General features: G+C 37.9%; 1 protein-coding gene across 3 annotated transcripts in view; it reads left to right on the top strand.

Moving 5' to 3' along the window:
- The window catches only part of TANGO6 (transport and golgi organization 6 homolog (Drosophila)), a 183794-nt gene that overhangs the window by 86375 nt on the left and 72989 nt on the right, over nucleotides 1–24430 (top strand). For all 3 annotated transcript variants that reach the window (XM_010850962.1, XM_010850963.1, XM_010850961.1), the window contains one exon: nucleotides 14315–14455. In XM_010850962.1, coding sequence (XP_010849264.1) covers nucleotides 14315–14455 — 141 coding nt within the window. The remainder of the gene's footprint in view (nucleotides 1–14314; nucleotides 14456–24430) is intronic.

Genomic DNA, 24430 nt, shown 5'->3' with positions numbered 1-24430 from the left:
TATTTCTGCATTGTCTGTTGTAACCTCTCCTTTTTCACTTCTAATTTTGTTGATTTGATTCTCCTTTTTTCATGATGAGTCTGGCTAAAGGCTTGTCAATTTTATATATCTTCTCAAAGAACTAGCTTTTAGTTTTATTAATCTTTACTGTTGTTTCTTTCATTTCTTTTTCACTTATTTCTGCTCACATCTTTATGATTTCTTTCCTTTTGCTAATCTTGAGGTTTTTTGTTGTTCTTTTTCCAGTTGTTTTAGGTATAAAGTTAGGTTGTCTGTTCAATGTTTTTCTTGTTTCTTGAGATAGAATTGTATTGCTATAAACTTCTCTCTTAGAACTGTTTTTGCTGTACCCCATAGGTTTTGAGTTGTTGTGTTTTCATTGTCATTTGTTTCTAGAAATCTTTTGATTTCCCTTTTGATTGCTTCAGTAACCTGTTGGTTATTTAGAAACGTGTTGTTTAATCTCCATGTGTTTGTGTTTCTTACAGTTTTTTTCATGTAATTGATATCTAGTGTCATAGCATTGTGGTCAGAGAAGATGGTTGATACAATTTCAGTTTTCTTAAATTTACTGAGGTTTGATTTGTGACCCAAGATGTGGTCTATCCTGGAGAATGTTCCATGTGCACTTGAGAAGAAGGTGTATTCTTCTGCATTTGGATGGAATGTCCTGAAGATATCAATGAGATCCATCTCATCTGATTTATCATTTAAGACTTGTGTTTCCTTATTAATTTTCTGTTTTGATGATCTGTCCATTGGTGTGAGTGGGGTGTTAAAGTCTCCTACTATTATTGTGTTACTGTCAGTTTTTACTTCTATGTCTGTTTGTGTTTGCCTTATGTACTGAGGTGCTTTTAAGTTGGGTGCATAGATACTTAAAACTGTTATGCCTTCCTCTTGGATTGGTCCCTTGATCATTATGTAGTGTCCTTCCTTATCTCTTGTAATCTTCTTTATTTTAAGGTCTATTTTGTCTGATATGAGGATTGCTACTCCAGCTTTCTTTTGCTTCCCATTTGCATGGAATATATTTTTCCATCCTCTTGCTTTCAGTCTATATATGTCTTGAGGTCTGAAATGGGTTTCTTGTAGACAGCATGTATATGGGTCTTGTTTTTGTATCCATTCAGCCAGCCTGTGTCTTTTGGTTGGAGCATTTAGTCCATTTACATTTAATGTAATTATTGATATATATGTTCCTATTGCCATTTTCTTAATTTTTTGGGGCTGATTTTGTAGGTCTTTTTTTCTTCTCTTGTATTTCTTGACTATATAAGTCCATTTAACATTTGTTGTAAAGCTGATTTGGTGATACTGAATTCTCTTAACTTTTGCTTGTATGAAAATCTTTTTATTTCTTCATCAATTTTGAATGAGATCCTTACTGGGTTCATTATTCTTGGTTGTAGATTTTTCCCTTTCAGTACTTTAAATATATCCTGCCATTCCCTTCTGGCCTGCAGAGTTTCTCCTGAAAGATCAGCTGTTAAGCATATGGGGTTTCCCTTGTATGTTTCTTGTTGCGTCTCCCATTCTGCTTTTAATATTCTTTATGTTAGTCTTTGTTAGTTTGCTTAGTATGTGTCTTGGCGTGTTTCTCCTTGGGTTTATTCTGTATGGGACTCTTTGTGCCTCTTAGACTTGATTGACTAGTTCCTTTTCCATGTTGAGAAAGAAAGAAAATAAAGAGTAGGATAAAATTAAATCTTCAGTGAATGAGTTTTACAGTAGACATAGTCAAGAGAGAGTTCATGAACCAGAAGATAGAAAGAAAGACATTATGCAAAATGCAGCACAGAGTAATTATTTTTCTTTTTCTCTTCTTCTTCTGGGACCCCTGTAGTTCAAATGTTGGTGCGTTTGATATTGTCCCAGAGGTCTCTGAGCCTGTCCTCAGTTCTTTCCATTCTTTTTACTTTGTTTTGTTCTTCAGAAGTTGTTTCCACCATTTTATCTTCTAGCTCACTGATTCATTCTCTGCTTTAGATATTCTGCTATTGATTCCTTCTAAAGTATTTTTAATTTCAGTAATTGTGTTGTTTGTCTCTGTATGTTTATTCTTTAATTCTTCTAGGTCTTTGTTAATTGATTCTTGCATTTTCTCCATTTTGTTTTCAAGGTTTTTGATCATCTTTACTGTCATTATTCTGAATTCTTTTTCAGGTAGTTTGCCTATTTTCTCTTCATTTATTTGGACTTCTCTGTTTCTAGTTCGTTCCTTCATTTGTGTAGTTACCTTCCTTTTCTGTCCAGACTCCCTGCTCTAGGCAACAGCAAATCTTTTTTCTGTCTCTGCTGGTTTATATTTGTCCTCATTGCAAATCTTTTTTCTTTAATTATACTTTGCATTTCAATTAAGGTTAAATTATTTTGACATTAATGAGCTTTAAACTTTATGAGATGACATCTATTAATTTTTTCTTTTTGATTTCTCCATCCAGAGACTAAATACTGTCTCCCTGTGCTGCGTTCTGCATAATGTCTTCCTTTCTATCTTCTGGTTCATTAACTCTCTCTTTGCTGTGTCTACTGTAAAACTCATTCATTGTTTTAATTTTATCTTACTCTTTATTTTTAACATTTTCTTTGTTTTTCAAATGTGCTACATCAGATTTGGTTGTTTTCTATCCCTGAAGATATTTTCAAGCTCATCTTATTTTTCTTTGAGTATAGGAAGCCTTGTTACTTAATAATTTGTGTGTGTTACTTCCAACATCTTAACACACACAAAAGTCCAGCCTTTGTTCATAGGAAGCATCACTATGAACAAAGCTAGTGGAGGTAATGGAATTCCAGTTGAGCTATTTCAAATCCTAAAAGATGATGCTGTGAAAGTGCAGCACTCAATATGGCAGCAAATTTAGAAAACTCAATAGCAGCCACAGGACTGGAAAAGGTCATTTTTCATTCCAATCCCGAAGAAAGGCAATGCCAAAGAATGTTCAAACTACTGCACATTTGCACTCATCTCACACGCTAGTAAAGTAATGCTCAAAATTCTCCAAGAGAGGTTACAGCAAACGTTATTCTCAGTGGTGAAAAACTGAAAGCATTCCTCCTAAGATCAGGAACAAGACAAGGGTGTCCACTTTCACAACTATTCAACATAGTTTTAGAAGTCCTAGCTACAGCAATCAGAGAAGAAAGAGAAATAAAATCCAGATCAGAAAAGAAGTAAAGCTCTCACTGTTTGCAGATGATATGATACTGCACATAGAAACCCCTAAAGATTGTATCAGAAAATTACTAGAGCTAATCAGTGAATGTAGCAAAGTTGCAGGATGGAAAATCACTACACAGAAACACTTGCATTTCTGTATGCTAACAATGAAAATTCAGAAAGAGAAATTAAGGAATCAATCCTATTCACCATTGCAGCAAAAAAAAAAAAAATCAGTATCTTGGAATAAACTTACCTAAGGAGACAAAGAAACTACACAGAAAATTAGAAGACACTAATGAAAGAAATCAAAGATGAAATAAACAGATGGAGAGATATTCCATGTTCCTGGGTAAGAACAATCAATATTGTGAAAATGACTGTACTACCAAACGCAATCTACAGATTCAGTGCAATCCCTATCAAATTACCAATGGCATTTTTCACAGAACTAGAACAAAAAATTTCACAATTCATATGGAAACACAAAAGACCCCGTGTAGCCAAAGCAGTCTTGAGAAAGAAGAATGGAGCTGGAGAGGTCAACCTTCCTGACTTCAGATTATACTACAGTCATCAAGACAGTATGGTTTGGCACAAAAACAGAAACATAGACCAATGGAAGAAGATAGAGAGTTCAGAAACAAACCCATGCACCTGTGGGTACCTTATTTTTGACAAAGGAGGCAAGAATATACAATGGGGCAAAGACAGCCTCTTCAATAAATGGTGCTGGGAAAACTGGACAGCTACATGTAAAAGAATGACATTAAACACTTCCTAACACCATACCAAAGATAAACTCAAAATGGAATAGAGACCTAAATGTAAGACCAGAAACTATAAAACTCTTAGAGGAAAACATAGGCAGAACACTCAATGACATAAATCAAAGCAAGATCTTCTATAACCCACCTCCTAGAGTAATGGAAATAAAAGCAAAAGTAAACAAGTGGGACCTGATTAAACTTAAAAGCTTTTGTATAGCAAAGGAAACTATAAGCAAGGTGAAAAGACAGCCCTCAGAATGGAAGAAAATAATGCCAATGAAACAACTGACAAAGGATTAATTTCCAAATTATACAAGCAGCTCATACAACTCAATACCAGAAAAACAAACAACCCAATCAAAAAGTGGGAAAAAGACTTAAACAGATATTTCTCCAATGAAGACATACAGATGGCTAACAAACACATGAAAAGATGCTCAGTGTTGCTCATTATTAGAGAAATACAAATCAAAACCACAGCGAGATACCACCTCCATGGATCAGAATGGCCATCATCAAAAAGTCTGCAAACAGTAAATGCTGGAGAGGGTGTGGAGAAAAAGGAATGCTCTTGCACTGTTGGTGGGCCTGTAAATTGATACAGCCACTATGGAAGACAGTATGGAGATTCCTTAGAAAACTAGGTATAAAAGCACCATATGACCCAGCAACCCCACCCCTAGGCATATACCATGAGGAAGCCAAAACTGAAAGAGATGCATGTATCCCAGTGTCATTGCAGTACTATTTACAGTAGCTAGAACATGGAAGCAACCTAGGTGTCCATGTGGTACATATGCACAATGGAATATTACTCAGCCATAAAAAGGAATGCATTTGTGTCAGTTCTGATGAGGTGGATGAACCTAGAATCTATTATATAGAGTGAAGTCAGAAAGAGAAAGATTAATATCATATTCTAATGCATATATACAGAATCTACAAAAATCGTACTGGAGAATTTATTTACAGGACAGCAATGGAGAAACAGACATAGAGAATAGACTTATGGACATGGGGAGAGGGGAGGAGAGGGTGAGATGTATGGAAAGAGTAACATGGAAACTTACATTACCATATGTAAAATAGATGGCCAACCAGAATTTGCTGTATGGCTCAGGAAACTCAAACAGGGACTCTGTATCAACCTAGAGGGGTGGGATGGGGCGGGAGATGGGAGGGAGCTTCAAAAGGGAGGAGATATATGTATACCTATGGCTGATTCATGTTGAGGTTTGACAGAAAACAGCAAAATTCTGTAAAGCAATTATCCTTCAGTAAAAAAATAATTAAAAAAAATAGGCAGTTCATGGTAGAGGAATGTGGAAGTTGCTCATTCGTGTCCCACTCTTTCAGACCGCATGAACTGTAGCATTTCAGGCTCCCCTGTCCATGGGATTCTCCTGGCAAGAACACTGGAGTGGGTTGCCATTCCCTTCTCCAGGGAATAAAGATTTAAGGAACTTTTCTAATAGGCAAAGAAATGTAGATTAAAATAATAATGAAATACAGTTTTTTACACCATTTCATAAAACAGATTTTTTTAAGATGGGAATATTCAGTGCTGGCCAGTTGTAGTGGAATAGGCACCCTTGAACTCTATTGGTAGGAAAAGTAATTGGAACATTTTAGGAAGGCAGCTTTGAAAATGTTTTTATGCCCTTGGAGCCAGGTCTTTATCTTTGGGGAAACCTACCCTAAGAATATAAATGGGAGTTAGGTGCTTTTACTAATTCTAACAAGGTCTATGAAATGTTTTCCATCGATGAATAATTGTGCAAATGGGTCTTGGTCCCAGGGACAGAACCCAGTTGAAGAACCTTGTGCTTTCATAGCTCATTTGTCCCCTTCTCCAGGAAGCCCCACCCCTTCCTAAACCCCTTTTTTCACTTTTCTCTCCCTGTGTTCTCATTACACTCAAAAATGCTGTATTAACCACACTGTCTTGTAATCATTGTTTGGTTTGTCTCTCTAGATTGGCACTGTCGTGCTTCGTTACATTTGTGACACTTAGTACCTGGCACGTAGTAGAACTCTGTGAATGTGTGAATGTGTGAAAGAATGGTATCTATTGCCTTTATTCTAAAGCTGTTTTCCAAGCTTTAGGATTTATGCCATAGCTGCGCATTACTTCTGTATGCTCTTATATAACCAATTTGTATTTTTTTAATTGACCCCTTTTCCCCTCTTTTTAAAGAAAGTAAAATTGAAAAGAATCTCTACTATTTCTCCATGCTAAATAATAGTATCGCTATTAAAGTTTTCATTATTATTGTTAGACAACTCCAAATGACCTAGTGTGAAAGCCAAGCCATCTGGGGGAATAAACACCCCCCCCCCATCTTCCCAGAAGAAAAGAAGACTGTTAAATAAAACAAAATTGTTCACTATAAAAAGTGTGTATACGTGTGTGTGTGTATGTGTGCATGTATTTATTCACAAGAGTGAGTTATGGATGAGAGGGCACTAAAATGCTTATGTTGATTTCAGGTTTCAAGTTTTTTTTTTTTTTTTTTTAAGACAGCTTTATTGAGATATAATTCACATACCATACCATTTGCTTTTTTTAGGTGTGTAATATAATAGCTTTGCGTGTAGTTGGAGTTGCATATCGATCACCACAATCCATCTTAGAATATTTGCATTACCCTAAAAAGAGACCGGTTCCCCATAGCCTTTATTCCTCAATCCTCCCATACATCCATGGGTGACTTTTTTCTTATGTTTTTCTCTAGTATTTGAATCTCTTATAGTGACCATGTGTTTTTTATGTATGGTTGGGGGGAAAAGTCACGTTCTTTTGATTGTGGAAATAGTTCTTCAAGGCTTCTCCTTTTCTCCTCTGTTTATAGATGCCCTGCTTAGCAGAGTGACTTTTAACCTGAGGGCCTTGACTAAAGGTCTGGTCACTTGCCAGGAATGTAGGCAGGGTGTTTAAGTATATATATGCATTTTATCAGGGCAAATTTATAGCAGCACTGCCTGGTTTCCATATGAAACTACCATTTATATCCTACATGTCATGGTTACTGATTTCACAACAGTCACTTTTTCTAAGCCAGTCTTGGCCCAGAGCACCTAAAGACTTAGCTAATGATCTTATCAGGATATCTGCTACGTTCAACTGAAGGAAAAAAAGGGAGAACTCGGAGTTTCTATCTTGGCTCTATCACTGCTTGGTACCCAAAGCACAGAGCAGATCTCCGAGCCTTAAGACACTGGATCATGAGAAAGATCAGTCATGTCTTGTTAGAGCTTCAGGCCAGGTGATCACTCCCCTGGGAGGTCTGACTCTCTCAAAACTAGTGAGAACCCGACGCATCAGTCAGCTTTGCTGATTCTGCAGCTTCTCTTTGCCTAAGTTTGAGGTGAAATGTCAGTAGAAAACTTAGAAAGAAATCAATCTGGAGTTCAGGTGGTACTCCCTCTACTGGGACTACCTAGCTTGGGGGTCTTCCAAGACTGTTTCTTGCCTAGATTCGGCTAAAAGAGAACTACAGACTGTTTTCTGGAAAATCAGGAGGCCCTCTCTTCATATTATCAGCAATTGTTTCTTTTCATGGCATAAAGAGAATGTTAATGTTTGAAAGGTACCATAAAGAGAACTCAATAAATAACATCCTGCTTCTTTCTCAACCAGGATCAGCTGAAATGCAAGTTTCTCTGAATGCACAGGGCAATGATTACTCTCACAGCAGCACTAATTGCTGTTTTCTCTTCCTTCCTTCCTCACTTATGCCTTCAGTCAGTATTAGGGCAGCTTTGTTTGTATTTCTGTACTTACAATAGAGCCCTTGATCATCGTGTTCTTAAGGCTCACTTTTCTCAGCTCCGTTCTGTATCGCCCAGAAGTAATTGATACAGGCAGTCCTAACAAGGTAGATTCTAAGCTTTTTGGTGCTGACTTGGGTTTTATTTATTTGGGGGGTGGGTAGTAGAATAAGAGATTTAGGGGAATTGCAGTAGCCCATAAAGAAGTGACATGGAGATATTTGAGAATCACTGATTAAAAACAGAAACTCACTAAAATCCAAGTTTCCCTGTAGGTCTCCTCTGTCATCGCTAATGTCAGCAACATCTCAAGTCAAAGTCATTTGTGAATTTCATTAACCTTGCTACTTCCCTTTTCCACATTGAGATAAATATAAATAAATATACCAATTAAGAACAAAGCAGTTCCTATGAAGCCCAACTGGAACCCAAGAGGATTCTGCCTTTTCATACAGGGTGCAGAGTGCCTCTCCTTCCTCTGACCTTGCAGTCTAATGGAAAGTAAATCTTATGGCTGAGAAACACTTGAAAATGTAAGATTTGCTGTCTTTAGGGTTAGGATTTGCAAAGCTGGTACTTTTTTGGTGGGATAGCAGATGCGGGCTTGCAGTCCTGCTCTTGTCACATGGCAGCTGTGTGATCTGGGACCATATTTTTCACCCTTCTGTTCCTCAACTTCTCCCTCAGTAAAATTAGCAATGATAGTATTAATAGCATCTACTGCAAAGGATTGTTGGAAGCATTAAACAGATGAATGCATAAAAAATGCTTAAGACCATGCCTGACATATTGAAAACACTCATTAAACATTAAGAATTTTTATTGTCTTTGCTACAAGATTTTCATTTATTATAATAAGTAAATATTTCATAATCCAAATGGCTTCTGGCTACAGTTAACTGTCATTAAATATAGATTATAGCTTTTTTCCTTCCAAAATGGGAATTAGAGAACAATGTAAGTAAATATATTTGCCTGATTTTAGTGTTTGAGTATATTATTTAATCTTGGTTTAAAGCCGCAGACTGTAGGTACTGTACCGCCGTTCTTAACAAATCTTCAATTTATTAGTCTAACCTTCTTTTTTCCTCAGGACTGAGTAACACTCACTCACCTTAAATCTTTAGAAATGTGTTGGGGCTTGTCCATACTTAGCACAACTTTGGAGCTTTAGAGAAACTGAACATTATGTTGGCATGCTAGACATTATCATTTACTCTAATTACAAAGACAACCTGGCTATTCAGTTGAGTTCCCCATACTTCCTTGATTTAATAACCAACTTCCCCAGTTTGTACAGCTTCCTGGATTCTTGGAGCTGAAATGATTGTTAATTTTCATTATAATGAGCAGTCTCTAATGTAACAACTGAAGTATCTGCTAGAGGGTAGCAGTCTCCTTCTCTCCAGGGTCAGCCTTTCTTCTCTTTGTGTCCTTGAGCTGCAGCAGGAGAGGACAGTCACAAGCTGGTGATTATCTTTTTGGAATCGGAAGGAAAAGTTCCTTGTGCCTTACATCTTCACCATCATTGTTCTTTCAAACTAGAGCTTCTTCCCAGGTTAATATACGTTTTACCTTTTTTCTAGTTTTTTAAATTAATATGTATCTGTTAATTTCTTTGAACATCCTTTGTGAAGAATTGAGAAGCTTGTCTCCTTCCCAGCTTACCCCTCACAGTTAGTCCTCAGTGATAATCATCCCCTCCACCCACCTTAAGTAGTTTGTTCTAGTATATTTATACGTAAAATTCTTTCACAGATCTCAGTGTTAAAATCTCTGCACATTATCTACTCATTTCCTGTAAGTTGGATGGAGGGTTAACATCCACATGCACACACATGCCTGTACACACATACCTGTATCCCTTCTCTTCCTACCATTTCCCTTTCACAGTTTTTGGTTAAATCACTGGGCAGTGTTTGCTGCTGACTCTATGAATATTATTCATGGCTACGCCTAGTTCAGTTGTCCTTTCTTGTGTATTTGCTTAGTTTTCTATCAAATAATTGCTGTTTTTCCCGAAATGATCCAACAGCTCTAGCAAATGCGTGTCATTATTTTGTCCCATCTTTGTTCTCTTTACTCATACTTCAGCCTTTGATATCTATATTCTTTTCATTCTTATCAGTTTATTCCTTTTTCACTCCTTGCCTGTTAACTGTAGAGAGATTTCAGGGGGAAGATGCTTGTGGTCATTCTGTTACATCTGATTGAAAATTATTTTTACATTTCACCTCTAAAAGAGACTGTCCTATTTTAAAAGACCTTGTCTCTTAGCACTGATTTTTAACTTATATTTTATTTATTTATGTTTGATACATTACATGGTTCAAAATTAAAAAGGAATACAAAGATACAGAGTTAAAAAACCCCTCTTATCTATCCTCTAGTTACTCTCTTTCCCTCCCTAGAAAGAACCAATATCATTGGTTTCTTGTATATCTTTACAGAACTATTGATGAATATTTCCCCTTTGTACACAAATTGTTGAATTTTTATACACATTGTTTTGCACCTTGCATTTCACTTAACAATGGATCTTAGAATTTATTCCATAAAAGTTCTTTAAAAGCTTCTCATTTTCTTGTGAATATCTTTCTGTGTCTGACTTACTTTACTTAACATAGTTCTCTCAAGGTCCATCCATGTTGAAAATTTAAGAGTTTTCCTTTTTATGGATGATTAGCATTGCATTGTATTTATTTACCAATGTCTTCTTTGTCCATTCACCCATTGATGGACATTTAGATTGTTTCTGTGTCTTGGCTATTGTAAACAGTGTTGTAATAAACATAGATGTGCACATATCTTTTTGAGTTTGTGTTTTTATATTCTTCAGATAAATGCCTAGTGGTAGAATTGCTAGGTCTTATGGTAGCTCTATTTTTAATTTTTTCATGAACCTCCATACTGTTTTCCATGGTAGTCATACCAGTTTACCTTCCCACCAACAGTACATGAGAATCCCATTTTTGCCATGTCTTCTCCAACACTTGTTATTTCTTATCTTTTTGATAATAGCTTTCTGACAGGTGTGAGATGGTATCTCATTGTGGTTTTGTTTTATATTTCCCTGGTGATTAGTGATGTTAAATATCTTTTTATGCCTCTCTTAGCCATCTGTCTGTCTTCTTTAGAAGAATGCCTGTTCAGATCATCTGCTCATTTTTTAGTCAGATTTTTTTTTGCTATTGAGTTTTATGAATCTTACAGTTTTTAAATAACCGGTCTTTGAGATATAATTCATATTTCATACAATTCACCCATTTAAAGTATACAATTCAGTGCTTTTTATTATATTCACAGTGTGTGTAACCATCACTGTAATTAATTTTAGAATGTTTTTATCTCTTCATAATGAAATTCCATATCATTAGCAGTCAGTCTCTATTTCTTACTCAACTCCCACAGCCTTAAGCACCCACGAAATCTACTTTCTGTCTGCAGATTTGCCTATTTTGGACATTTTTATGTAAATAGAGTCATACAGTATGCAGGCATTTCTGTTTCTTACAGTTTTCAGCAGAAATTCAAGTGAGTAGGTGCTTTTCCAAGTTGATGTGGGTATTTTGGGAGGTAAGTTGTTATCTACTCAGGAGAGTAAGTCAGGTTAGTTTTAAAGTGGGGATAACTTAGCAGATTTCCAGGAGAGAGTTAGTTAGCCAAGATATTTGGGGTTAGACTATCTTTCGTACAATGTAAAACTCCTGTGTAAAGTGGGACCTAAACTACCATGACTTTCCAAGGTCTGCAGATCACTGAGCAGTATGCTAAGGGATCATCTTGAAGTCAGCACTGGATCAGAATACATTTCTGGCTTTGTAATGAAAGTCTTTGGGGGAAAAAAACAGTTGTTTTACAAAATTGACTATCTCTATTTTGTTGCATAATTACTTTCAGTAATATTTTTTCAGTTGCTTAATTTGCCTTATCCTATGCTTTGCCTCCAAACACAGATCAGAACATTTTTATGAACTCTTGCCAGATCTGATTCACCTTTGCCTTCTATGTATCTTATCTATTCCGCCACATCTCAAAATGCCTAGTCATTTTCCTGTGATCAGAGCAGGAGCAGGTATCTCTCACACAATCATTTGGTCTTTATTTGCCAAAGGGATTGATGTGTCATATTTCCTTAAAGCCTGGACTGACCCAGAAATTACCCCATTTTTCAGATTACAAAGGAGGGACCAAGGATCATAGGAAGGTTAAGGCCAGGTTTCCTCAGTTGTCAAAATTTTAAAAATCTTATCTTTAAAAAAAAAAAAATTGTTCTGTAGTCTTAACCATCATATGTGATTCTCTTCACTGCTTCATATAAGAGTAAGGAAGGAACCAGTGTTCTCTAGGGATTTATAAATTCATAGGTAGCAACTGTATCCTAGAAGGTAAATTCAAACAGAGCGCCATTTGGCAGCCCTTAGTGGAGCAGGCCAGCGGGAAGATAAACAATCGCTAACCTGGAACTGTGGGAAGCAAGGAAACTGTACTGTGCTGTCGGCAACCTTTTTATGAAAGATTAGAAGAATTAAAGCTCCCTGGTACAACTACAAGTCTAGCATTATGGGAAACTTTATTTTTTAACCTGAATTTGTTTCTTTAATCTGAAGAAAGATATATTAGGATTCCTTTGGGTGAAAAAAAAAATCAAATTGCTATAAACGTAAAAGGATATTTATTGGCTTATGTACCCTAAGGTTCTAATGAGTAGAAGTATAATTGGATCCAGGGGCTCAAAGCATGATGCAGTTCTCTTTTCCTCCTTGGTCTCTTGGTTTGACTGTCCTCTGTATTGGTACCATTGTGGGGCAGACTTTCTCCCAATGATGGCCACTGGGAGCTCCAGGTTAATCACTTCAACAGGCAAGAAAACAAAGAGCCAAAATAACCATCCACACAAACACACAAACTGCAGGAGCTCATCTTCCCTAGCAGTTCCAAAATTGGTTCTAGGATTGAGTCTCTTTCCTCATTCCTGAACCAGACATTGTGGTGGTGATGGGATGGAATATCCTAAGGCACCCTTGATATGAGTTTGTTCACATATGGAGAGAGAGAAGGTGGGTCATTAACCCCACTCAAACAACATCGACTGAGAATAGGGAAGGAGTATTTCCTAAAGGAACAACAGGTGTCGCTACCAGAAGAGAGAATAGATGCTATGTGCCACCAAAGTCTGTTTGCTACAGAGAGAAAATCAAGAGCTCACTTGGATTTTGTTTTGTTTTTTAATTTCGGCTGCACTGGGCCTTTGTTGCAGTGCGCTAACTTCTCTAGTTGTAGTGTGTGGGCTTAGTTGCTCCGTGGCACGTGGGACCTTAGTTCCCTGACCAGGGATCGTACCTGCACCTCTTGCATCGGAAGGCAGATCCTTAACCAGGGAAGTCCCAGTTCATTTGGTTTTGAAGTATACAGCAGGATATGCTCACAGAAGTAAATAACTTCTCTGCTAAAGATTAGTGAGAGAAAATTAGGCATAAATGACGGTAGAAGGGACTCTGGTAATATATATTTTTCAGAGAAGTTAGATACAGATCATAGTTTTTTAGAGCAAATCCCCTGTCCCCACCGATTTTCATTATAAAGGTATAACTATATTCCTAAAAGGAGACAGAATCCATGGAGTTGCTGAGTTGGGCACTTCTGATGGAGTAGGAGTTATGGTGCTACAGATCTGTAATATGTGCTAGGCCTTGTGATGACATCAGTGGTAGAACACCTGCAGGTGTTTCTTTTTCCTCACTGTTCTTTAGAAGTACATAACCTCTCCCCAAACCTTCCCTTACCCCAAAGTAATGGAATTTGTGTTTATATAGCTTTGAGACTAGGCTTTTTATTTCTGGTCCTGTCTTAGTCTTATCTCCCTTCTTCTCTCAGCTTCTGTGAAGTTTGCTTGCTATGGATCTGGGCTCAGATAATGTTACCACTACTGCAGATTCCACCTCTAGGGGTGCTGTATGAAGAGAGAGGGTGTCGGCAAGTACTAGGAAGGAGGAATCAGGAGCAGGATCTTCTCTCCTTCTGATCAGGAAACTCAGCTGGAAGCATAGGTCTCTATTCCTCATCATGCCCAGAATTTGCATTCCTTATTTCCTTATGGGAATTGCTCTCATCATTGACAGTTTTACAGAGGAAACTCATTCTAGGGTAAAGAACTGCAGCAAAGATAGGAAGCACTACTGTGCTCCAGGCTGATGGATTGGCAGGAGCGATACTAGACTTTGAACCTTACTGACTCAGACCGGAAAGACTCCCTCCAGGGCATTTGATCGAGTCTGTCCCCATGGCTGTGTGGATCCCTGCTATGTTATGTAATCATCTAGCCTCAGCTTCTAGAGTCTAGAATCCATAGGTCATAGAATGTCAGTGCTGAATGTGATCTTAGAGATCATATAGGGCCGAGACCAGAAGAATCCAGGAGTGTGAACTCTAAGACCCATGTTCTTTCCACTACCAATGTTGTCATTCCAAATGAAGGGCAGCTCTTGCTGGTGGAATTACAGAGGTGGATTTAAATGCCTCTGTGTTCATCCCACCACAAGCTGTCTGGGCTTATTTTCCTTTCAGCGCTAAACAGTAATGAATCCTTTCTTTCTATTTTTAACCCTAGGGGTTGCCCTCCTCTCAGACGTGTACCCTGAGAAAATCTTGCCTGGCCTGCTGGCTCAGTATGACAGCAGTAAAGACAGGCACACACCGGAGACCAGAATGAAAGTGGGGGAAATCCTGATGCGAATCGTCAGGGCATTAGGTGAGTTTTCTTGTTCCAGCCTCTGAAATGGGTTCAGGGAGTGGTGTGGCTGTGGAACCGAAGTCTGTGCACCTTGAGGCTTGTTACGCTAGCAAGGGGAGGACAGTTTGGGAGCTGGGATGAACTATTTTATGTTCAAGGATTTAGCAAATGTTCAGTGCACACCAACAGACTGGCCCAGTAGTGCCCATGCTCTTGCAACTGCTTAGTCTCCTCCCTTGAGCTATGTCAGGGCATGATTTTCCTCAGAGCTGGGATGAGAGGCTTCCCACTTGCTAAGCAGCAGTGAGCAAGAAAAGAAGGGGAATGTCAGACAGAGAAGGAGGGGTGCTAACTCTGGTTAAATGGCTCTTGTGTCCTTAGGCATCTACATTTATGATCTCATCTAATTTTCCCAAGACATTCTATAAAGAGACTATTGTTAGGTCCATTTCATAGATGAGGAAACTGTGGCACAAAGAACTTCAGCAATTTGTTCAAGACTCATTCAGCTGGTAAATAGTAGTGCTAAGAATTGAATCTGCTGGCCCTTCTCTGGTGCTCCAATGGCTAAGACTCCATGCTCCCAATGCAGAGGGCCTGGGTTCCATTCCTAGTCAGGGAACTAGATCCTCCATGCCCCAATTAAGAGTTCACATGCCGCAACTAAAGATCCTGCATGCCACAACAAAGACCCGGCACAGCCAAATAAATAATTAAAAAAAAGAAGAAGTGAATCTGCCAACTCAAAGGAAGTTGCTCAAAACCACAGCCATGAGCTGGGAGTATTAAGACTGTGGGCTCCAGAGTCACGCTGCCTGGGATCAGATCCCAAGCTGCTTGCTAGTGGCTTTTGATCATAGGAATGTTTCTTGACCTCATGATGTGTCAGTGTCCTCATATATAATAAGAAGATATTAATAACACTTAACCTCATATGCCTATTGTAAGGGTTAAATTTTACTCTTCACTCACTAGGGGAAAATTTTGGAAAACTAACTAGCTTTTTTGCCTCTGGTATCACGAAATCTCACTGAGTTCTTCCTTCACCAGTACTTCCAAGGATTTCAAAAGATTTCACATAGTCATGCATCATGTCTATGGATATAGCCATTAATTTTCCTAATTTCTGGGTGACCCTTCTGGCTAAAGAAGATAGAACTTAGATCTCCAGACACTTAAATCCTTTCATAACTGAAAGGGAAATCTCATGAGAGTGAAATTAAAAAGATGATTTTTTTCTCTCCTCTGAAGAACAGCAGACTTTCTATATTTGCCTTTGTCTTAAATATGATCTGAAACATACCAGGCAAGTGAACCATTGTGAGCGATGATTCTCTCACAGTAGGTGTGAGTATTGAGTTTAATGTATTGCAGGATCCAATGCAACTTCTGACTTCCATTTGTGTGTAACATTGTGACTGTTCATCTCAGGAAGAATGTGTCTGATACATAGATGGCATCAGCAGAACATATCTTTTCTCTGAAACTTCTGGTAAACCTCTACCATTGGGAAGATAAACACTGAAAATGCACGCTTCTCTCTCCATGGACCAGTCCAAATCACTTCCTGTGGTGAGAATGAAAGTGGGGATGAAGGTCTAGGTTGAGTGGGAGACAGGTTTTGCTCCTCCTTACATATTTCTATAATTAGCCAGTTTCCAAAACTGCCTTCTGGCATTTCAAAGCATATTCCATCAATGCTCAGAGTTCTAATCTTCCTGATGTCTATTCCAACAAGTATCCAGCTGTAAACATTGCCGTAGATTTAACCGCTACTTGCTAATTCACTTTACCAACTTGTCCAGGTGCATAGATGAGATGGCTTATTGAAATCCTTTAAGTGAAATTAAAACCCATTTTTACAATGTAGCCAATATCCTTAGTTTCCTATTGGTGTGGAAATCCTTGTGACAGCCACTTTATAAGATTTCTTTAGTAAGTACCCTAATTTCCCAGTGGTCCAGGCCTTGTGCTCTCCCCACCCTCCAGCTCTTCTTTGCAGCGGGGGGGAGTTCTACAGGAGCATGAGACCCACATGTAGCAGCCAGGTGCTGTACACCACCACTTCCTCTTGGCTTCAATTCTCTAACCACCCCTACTTTTCTTTCTACCACTAGACAGTGGTGAACTGTCAGCTGGAGCTTTTTTTTTTTTCACTTTCATTTAAAACAATTGAAGTATTAAGGCAATGGCACCCTACTCCAGTACTCTTGCCTGGAAAATCCCAGGGACGGAGGAGCCTGGTGGGCTGCGGTCCATGGGGTCGCTAAGGGTCAGACATGACTGAGCGACTTCACTTTCACTTTTCACTTGCATGCATTGAAGAAGGAAATGGCAACCCACTCCAGTGTTCTTGCCTGGAGAATCCCAGGGACGAGGGAGCCTGGTGGGCTGCAGTCCATGGGGTCGCTGGGAGTTGGACACGACTGAAGCAACTTAGCAGCAGCATACATATAAAAAAGTATATAAAGTACACTAATTTTAATAGTGTAGTTTTGTGATTCTTTACATATTTGCCACCACCCAGATCAATACAGAGAAACTTCTAATAACCCATAAAGTTTCCTTTTTTTCCTGCCTAGTCTATACCTGCCCCAGAGGTAAGCACTCTTCTGACATTTTATCAGCATTAGTTTATTTTGATTGTCTTGTGAATCTCATTTTAATGGAATTAAATCCCCATATTTCCAGTAAGTTGATAGATAACAGGCGCTTGGGTAAATTTGGGTGAGATTTTAAGGGGCAAGAATATATCACAGGCTATGTTGTGCCTTCTGTTTCCTGTTGTCTCGCATTTCGAGGTGTATGATGTCTGGTATTCTCTTTTAGTGATGTGAAGATTGATCAGTGATATTTCCCATAGGATAAGTCCATAATAAACTTCCCCATCAACCTTCCCTCTGTTGGTTTTAAGTAAGCACTGGTGATTGTTGCCTCGATTGTTGGTATTATTTCATAGAAGTTACCTTTTTCTACACATTAGGAAACAGCTTCAGAGAGGTTTACTGACTTGCCTAATATTATACAGCTAATTAATGATGGATCCAAAATTTAACCCAGACATTCTGACTCCAGACCCAGTCTCTTACCCACTACACGATACTACATCCTGAAAATTTTCCCATCTCAGTAAGCATCTTTTTCCTGTCATTAACATGCACATTTTCCACATCCTCTATAATTTTTAATGATTGCATGATAATATATCATTTGAATGTATCATAATTTTTTCAACTGACCAGCTTACAGTTGTTCTAATTTTTCACTATTTTGAATTATATTAAGATGACTATTCTTATAGCTAAATCTTTGTGCAGACCCATGACAATTTCCTCGGAAAATTTTCTAAAAGTAGAATTTCTTAAAAGCATGTGCATATTTTTAAATGTATTATTGCTAAATTGTCTTCCCAAGAAATTGTTCCAGTTTATATCTTAATGTTTGAGGATATTTGTACCTTCATCAGCACTATTATGCTGTGTGTTATTTTTATCAAACAGATATATAAAGAAATGTTATTGTGTTTTTATTTCCATTTATTCAATTGATAGGGTTAAATAGTTTTCATATTTTTATTGGCTAAATTTTTATTTGTGCGTGTGCATATGAATTGCTTCTTCCTATCCTTTCTTCATTTTTCCATTGTGGTGTTTATTTTGGTATTTAATTTGTAAAGCTTTATTTACTTATAGATCTTGAACCACTAACATTTATGTTGTAAATATTTTCTTTGGGTTTACATTTTAGTTTTGTTCGCATTTTCTGTTTAACTTGTTTTGAGTTGCAGAAGCTTTTTATTTTGATGTAGGCAAATCTATCTTTTCCTTTATGGTTTCTCTCTTACATAGAAAAGCTTTCTTAAAGCAACGTCATATAAATATGAATCTACATATTGTGTTGGCTGAAAAGTTGGTTTGGGGTTTTCCGTATAATCTTACGGAAAACCACAAATGAAGTTTTTGGCAAACCAATATTTTAATCTCTATTCCTTAACGTAGAAAATATGGTGAAATAATTTTAGTTTCATTTCCTTTTTTCTCCATTTCTTCTTTTTTAGTTTCATTTCTTTTATTTAAAGAACTATTTAGTTTTTATTATACTTTTAGAAATTTAATCTTAACACATTGCTAAATTACCAGTCACTCCAAATGTTTCTCCATCTGTTTCCTCTTATATGGCCCAGTGTCAGCAATAACCTGTGGGTTGTTATATGTCATTGCATTTTTTAAAATCTTCTTTTAAATGTATAGAATTAAGTAACTGTGCTCAAGATATTGAATTGATAATTGGGAAACACCTGGCAAGTGCAATTAAAGCAAAAGGTATTGAGTTCATCTGTGAGGGTATTTCCTTCTGAGATTGCCTAGTGTTATTCCTGATCTGTTGTAGACTACACTCCGTGCTCACATATGGCAGATACAGTGTATTCGCTCTCTTCAGCAGAGCTGGACCAACACTACCCAATTCTTTGTTCCTCTAGAACAGTGAGTCTCAAATGGGGGAGTGGAGGGAAGAATTTTGTCCCCCAGGGGACATTGGCAATGTCTGGAGACATTTTTAATTGTTATAGCTGGGGGCAGGGAGGATGTTACTGGCATTAAGTGGGTAGACACTAGGGAAGTTTTTTAACATCCTGCAGTGCCCAGGACAACCCCCTGACCTGGCCAAGAATGTCAGTAGGCCTTCTGTTGATGTGCCCTGTTCTAGAGCTCCTGTTTCTGCTTCATAATATCACAGATGCGTTAATTAAATCCAGGACTGCCACATACAATTGTGCAGGTTGTTCACAGATCAGAAAGTCTGAGAAACATCATTGTATTGAATGGCATGCTCTGGAGCTGTCCCCATACTCAGCTGTGCAGTCATCCTCATGGCCTTAGCTGAATTCCAGCCTATCCCCTATCCCCTAGGTTGCATCTCAGTTGCAACCTAGATTGCCCTCTCACTGGAGAGAGTTGGAAAAAGTTATTCATTCATTTTTGTAATGTAGTTACAAATGCTTTTGCATATGGGAGGTTCTGCACATGGCTAATATTATGTATTTTATACCAGTCTTATGAGCATACTTTTTAGTGGATAGCCTTTTCTGATTTTTACTAACTATAGGAGTGTGTCCTTATTAGAGCTTGTGACCACCTTTGAAGCAGTTACATATATCTCTTTTTTTGCCTTCTGTTTACATTTAATGAACCATAATGAGAACTAAAGTGTATTTTAAAATTATCTCTTGTATTTAGGGAATATTTTATATCCTTTGTTAATATTTATTTCTCATTCTAAGGAAAAAGGGAGAGAAATAAATAGAACTGCTTTTTACTCATTTGTGGCTCTCATTTCAATCTGGAGCTTGGATCAGAAGTCTTTGGTGGAAGAATAGTTTCCGCCTCTGCCTGTAGTAATACCCGAACATTCTCTGAATGCTTATTTAATTTCCTGCTTTTGTCAAGTTCTAAATCATATACATTCCTGAGTTATTTGGTAACTCTTCCTAATGCTCGAAGTTGGTTTTGTTTATCTTGAATATGGTTATTTTTTTTTCTTAATTTGGGGCGTAAAGTCATCAGTGTAGTTCAGTTTAAAAATATTTTTTGATTATGCACTGAACAGTGGGTTCTGTGCCTGAGGCTGGAGATAGAAGCATGGGAAATCCACAGTCTCTTCCTTCAAGGAGCTTATAGTTTAGTCAGAGAGGTCAGCTCATACACACTTCATTGTGAGGTGACCTGCTAATTTATGGAGAGGCCTGTGTGGAGTGTTGTGGGAGCTCAGAGGAAATAGTCTCGTCTGTCCTTTTTCTGCTCAGACCCTGCAGTTAAATGTGGCAGAGTGCTATGGGGCTACATCAGTTCCGCATCGTTATCAAACACAGCAGGTTAGTTTTTGAAAAACAGCTTTTGTATGTCAGCTTTCAGAGATTTTCAACTAACAGCAAAGCTTGATCTAAAGTGAAAAAGTATGTTGAATGTGTGAATAATTGGATACCAGTCTGGGAGTTCAGTATTCGTAGATTTCAGCAGCAATGAATGACTGTCAAGTATTAGAGTTTACATACTTTGAAAGGAGAATTTTTCAGCAAAATTCAGAAAATCAAATGAAATGCTTCTTGCCAAGTTGCCTAGGTTAGCATCAGTATAGTTCAACAAATACTTAGATTAATGTGAATTAAAAATATTAATCTGGCCAAAATTAAAAGTTGAAGCTCAGGCTGAATAATTTTTTTCTTCACTTCTTTCTGTTTTCCTCATGTCAATTTTTTTTAGAGGTATAATTTTAAAAGTTACTTATAGACCTTTCCTTTCCTGATTGTATTAGTAATATGTAATAATTTTGGACAATTTGGAAATTATTAAAAAGTATAAAAAAGTAATCACTGATAATTTCACCATTCAGAAGTAACCATTCTTTGTTTATATTTTGATGTTTCCTTTAGTTTCTTTTTCTTTCTCAGAATTGTAATTATACTGTATGTATGCTGCCTTTTTTACATTTAACATTATTTATAAGCACTTTTCCATGTCATTAAATATTTCTTGAAAATATAAGAGTTATTGGTTATTATAATTAATCAACTGAATTTATAATTTTATTTAATTATGTTCTCAAAAGATATTAGTGTTTAATTAGGTGGTTCTGGTTTCTTACTTTATGAGGAACTTTATGAGGATTATGAAAAGTGTGCTATTGATTATTCTTATACATAAATCCTTTGGTGAATCTTTGAGTCTTTCCTTAGGGTTGGTTCCTACAGGGAAATTACTTGGTCAAAGTATGTGCATGCTTGTACTTTAAGACTCTTGATATTTAGTGCTAAGTTGCCCTCCAGATCTGTACTCTCTTGTCAGTAGTGAAAGAGACTGCCAGTTTCTCACAGAGAAAAATTATTCCATGGCTTCATACCTATCCTCTAACCCTGACCTGCTGCTGCTGTTGCTAAGTCGCTTCAGTCGTGTCCGATTCAGTGCGACCCCGTAGACGGCACCTTACCAGGCTTCCCCGTCCCTGGGATTCTCCAGGCAAAAACACTGGAGTGGGTTGCGATTTCCTTCTCCAATGCATGAAAGTGAAAAGTGAAAGTGAAGTCGCTCAGTCGTATCCGACTCTTAGCGACCCTATGGAATGCAGCCTACCAGGCTCCTCCATCCTTGGGATTTTCCAGGCAGGAGTACTGGAGTGGGTTGCCGTGGCTTTCTCCCTAACCCTGACCAGCCATCTCTGAAATGTGTACCTTTGCTCCCAGAATGAATGGAGGAATCTGTCAGAGAATGTTGGAGGGATGGGGCGTGGGTGAAGGAAAAGAGGTCAGGGAGGGACTGATGGATGAAAGGGTGGGTACATGACTCAGAGCTGCCCTGGAAGAGCAACTCAGATCTGGTAGTGTCATCATGACATACAAAGAACAGCACTTTATTTTTAGAGACAGAACGTAGTCTTCTAATCAGCAAGCTTAGACAAGTTCTAGTTTACTCTAGGTCAGAATCGTCAAAAATTGAGAGCAGAAATAGAAAGTCAAATTCACGTTGTTTCATCTGAAGAGTTTACCTTCAGGGAACACTGTAAGAAAGCACAAGGAATTAATATTTGGAATGAGGAATGAGAGGAGAGAACTAAATTTCAGGTCTCTTTTAGACTGCGCCGTGGCAGCTAGTGACACTGAGAATACTGGGGCACAGCAGCTTATACTTCTTGGTTAGAAAGCACCTTTTCTCAAATTACTCTATATGCCCTGAGAAGGGTGGGTCCCGGGCTTTTAAGAGATGTATATTTGTGTGTATTACATATATATATACATATCTCTTACAGCCTGCATAACACTCATTTAATGTGTTTTGTCAACTCTTTCTGTATCATCTGCTTTTGTTTTAGTTCAGTGTTGCCACGTTACAGTGAATCTACGTGATAAGTAGCCCATGATCGCATCCAACTGCAGGATGAAGCCCGTAGTCTGATTCTAGAAAACCTGACTGTCCCTGCCCATAGAGGAGCAGATTCAGCACCAGGCTGTGCTCTGACGAACACCTTCTAGCCAGTGGTAGAAAACAAAGGAAAATGGAATAACTGAATTTGTCCAGCAGGCTACTGTGAGTTAACCCAGTTAGGTTTGCCTGGGATTTAAGATGAGGAGAGGAGCTTTTTTTTAAAAAAAATTTTTTTTAATTTGAGTCAGTTTTTTTTTTTTTTAAACTTTATTTATTTATGGCTGGGCTGGGTCTTGGTTGCTGTGCACGGGCTTTCTCTAGTTGTGGTGAGCGGTGGCTACTCTTTGTTGTGGTAGGAGGGCTTCTCATTATGGTGGCTTCTCATTGCGGAGCACGGGCTCTAGGCGCTTGGACTTCAGTATTTGTGGTGCACGGGCTTAGTTGCTCCGTGGCACGTGGAATCATCCTGGACCATGGAACAAACACGTGTCCCCTGCACTGGCAGGCAGATTCCTACCCACTGTACCACCAGGGAAGTCCAAAGAGAGACGCTTTTAAACAGCTGCATAGAATTTTATAGTATAGATGCACCACAGTTCACTTATTCAGCCGTTTGTGGCTGAAACTTCTTTTTTTTTTTCTATTTTTTTCCCATGACACGCAGTGCTGCAATATAAATTCTCATATATGTGGGCCAATGGAAATATTTATTAGATATGTATATATGCAAAGTTCATATATATGTACATATTAAAGTACTGGGCCTTTATTTCTGTGAGATTGATACTTGCCAAAATGGATTCACTCAGTCACTGGCTGTTTCTATTTTAAACTGTTTATATACTAGCAGATTACTTCCTGAAATTGTAGGTGAGATAGGGCTTTTTGAAGTCCCCTGCTATGTCTGTTGTCAAATAGAGAAAAATATCTTTTGAAAATTGCTTTTCAAGGAGAGTGGACTAAAAATGCCTTCTTTTGTGTTATTTTGTTGTTTGTCTTGACTGCGATGGGAAGAAAGGCATTTTAAGTAATAAATTCCTGGGAATTCCGTGGCTGTCCAGTGGATGGGACTCCACAGTTTCATTGCCAAGGCCGTGGGTTCAATTCCTGGATGGGGAACTAATGTCTTGCAAGCTGCACAGCAGCAGCCAAAAAAAGTAATAAATTATTAATGCGTTTTGCTATTAAATAACATATAATACTAGTCAAGGAATGACAAATTGCTTTTAGAAGTATCTTGCTCAACGAAACTTGTTTAAAGGTGCAGCATTATAATCAATCAGCTTAAGGGCATTCTAATTAATTAGTTTCCAGAAATATTTAAACTTTTAATTTACTAATTTTAAAATGTTAGTTTAAAGGGTTCAGCAATATGTGAACCGTGAACTTGCAGATGTTCAAGCTGGTTTTAGAAAAGGCAGAGGAACCAGAGATCAAATTGCCAACATTCGCTGGATCATCAAAAAAGCAAGAGAGTTCCAGAAAAACATCTATTTATGCTTTATTGACTATGCCAAAGCCTTTGACTGTGTGGATCACAGTAAACTGTGGAAAATTCTGAAAGAGATGGGAACCAGACCACCTGACTTGCCTCTTGAGAAACCGATATGCAGGTCAGGAAGCAACAATTAGAACTGGACATGGAACAACAGACTGGTTCCAAATAGGGAAAGGAGTACATCAACGCTGTATATTGTCCCCCTGCTTCTTTAACTTATACGCAGAGTACATCATGAGAAACACTGGGCTGGAAGAAGCACAAGCTGGAATCAAGATTGCCAGGAGAAATATCATTAACCTTAGATATGCAGATGACACCTCCCTTATGGCAGAAAGTAAAGAGAAACTCAGAAGTCTCTTGGTGAAAGTGAAAGAGGAGAGTGAAAAAGTTGGCTTAAAGCTCAACATTCAGAAAACTAAGATCATAGCATTTGGTCCCATCACTTCATGGGAAGTAGATGGGGAAACAGTGGAAACAGTGTTAGACTTTATTTTTTGGGGCTCCAAATCACTGCAGATGGTGATTGCAGCCATGAAATTAAAAGATGCTTACTTCTTGGAAGAAAAGTTATGACCA

The sequence above is a fragment of the Bison bison genome, unplaced genomic scaffold (assembly GCF_000754665.1).
Source record: "Bison bison bison isolate TAMUID 2011002044 unplaced genomic scaffold, Bison_UMD1.0 scf7180017864297, whole genome shotgun sequence".
Lineage (NCBI taxonomy): Eukaryota > Metazoa > Chordata > Mammalia > Artiodactyla > Bovidae > Bison > Bison bison.
The sequence above is the reverse complement of the archived record's forward strand: the minus strand, read 5'-3'. Positions and strand labels throughout refer to the sequence as shown.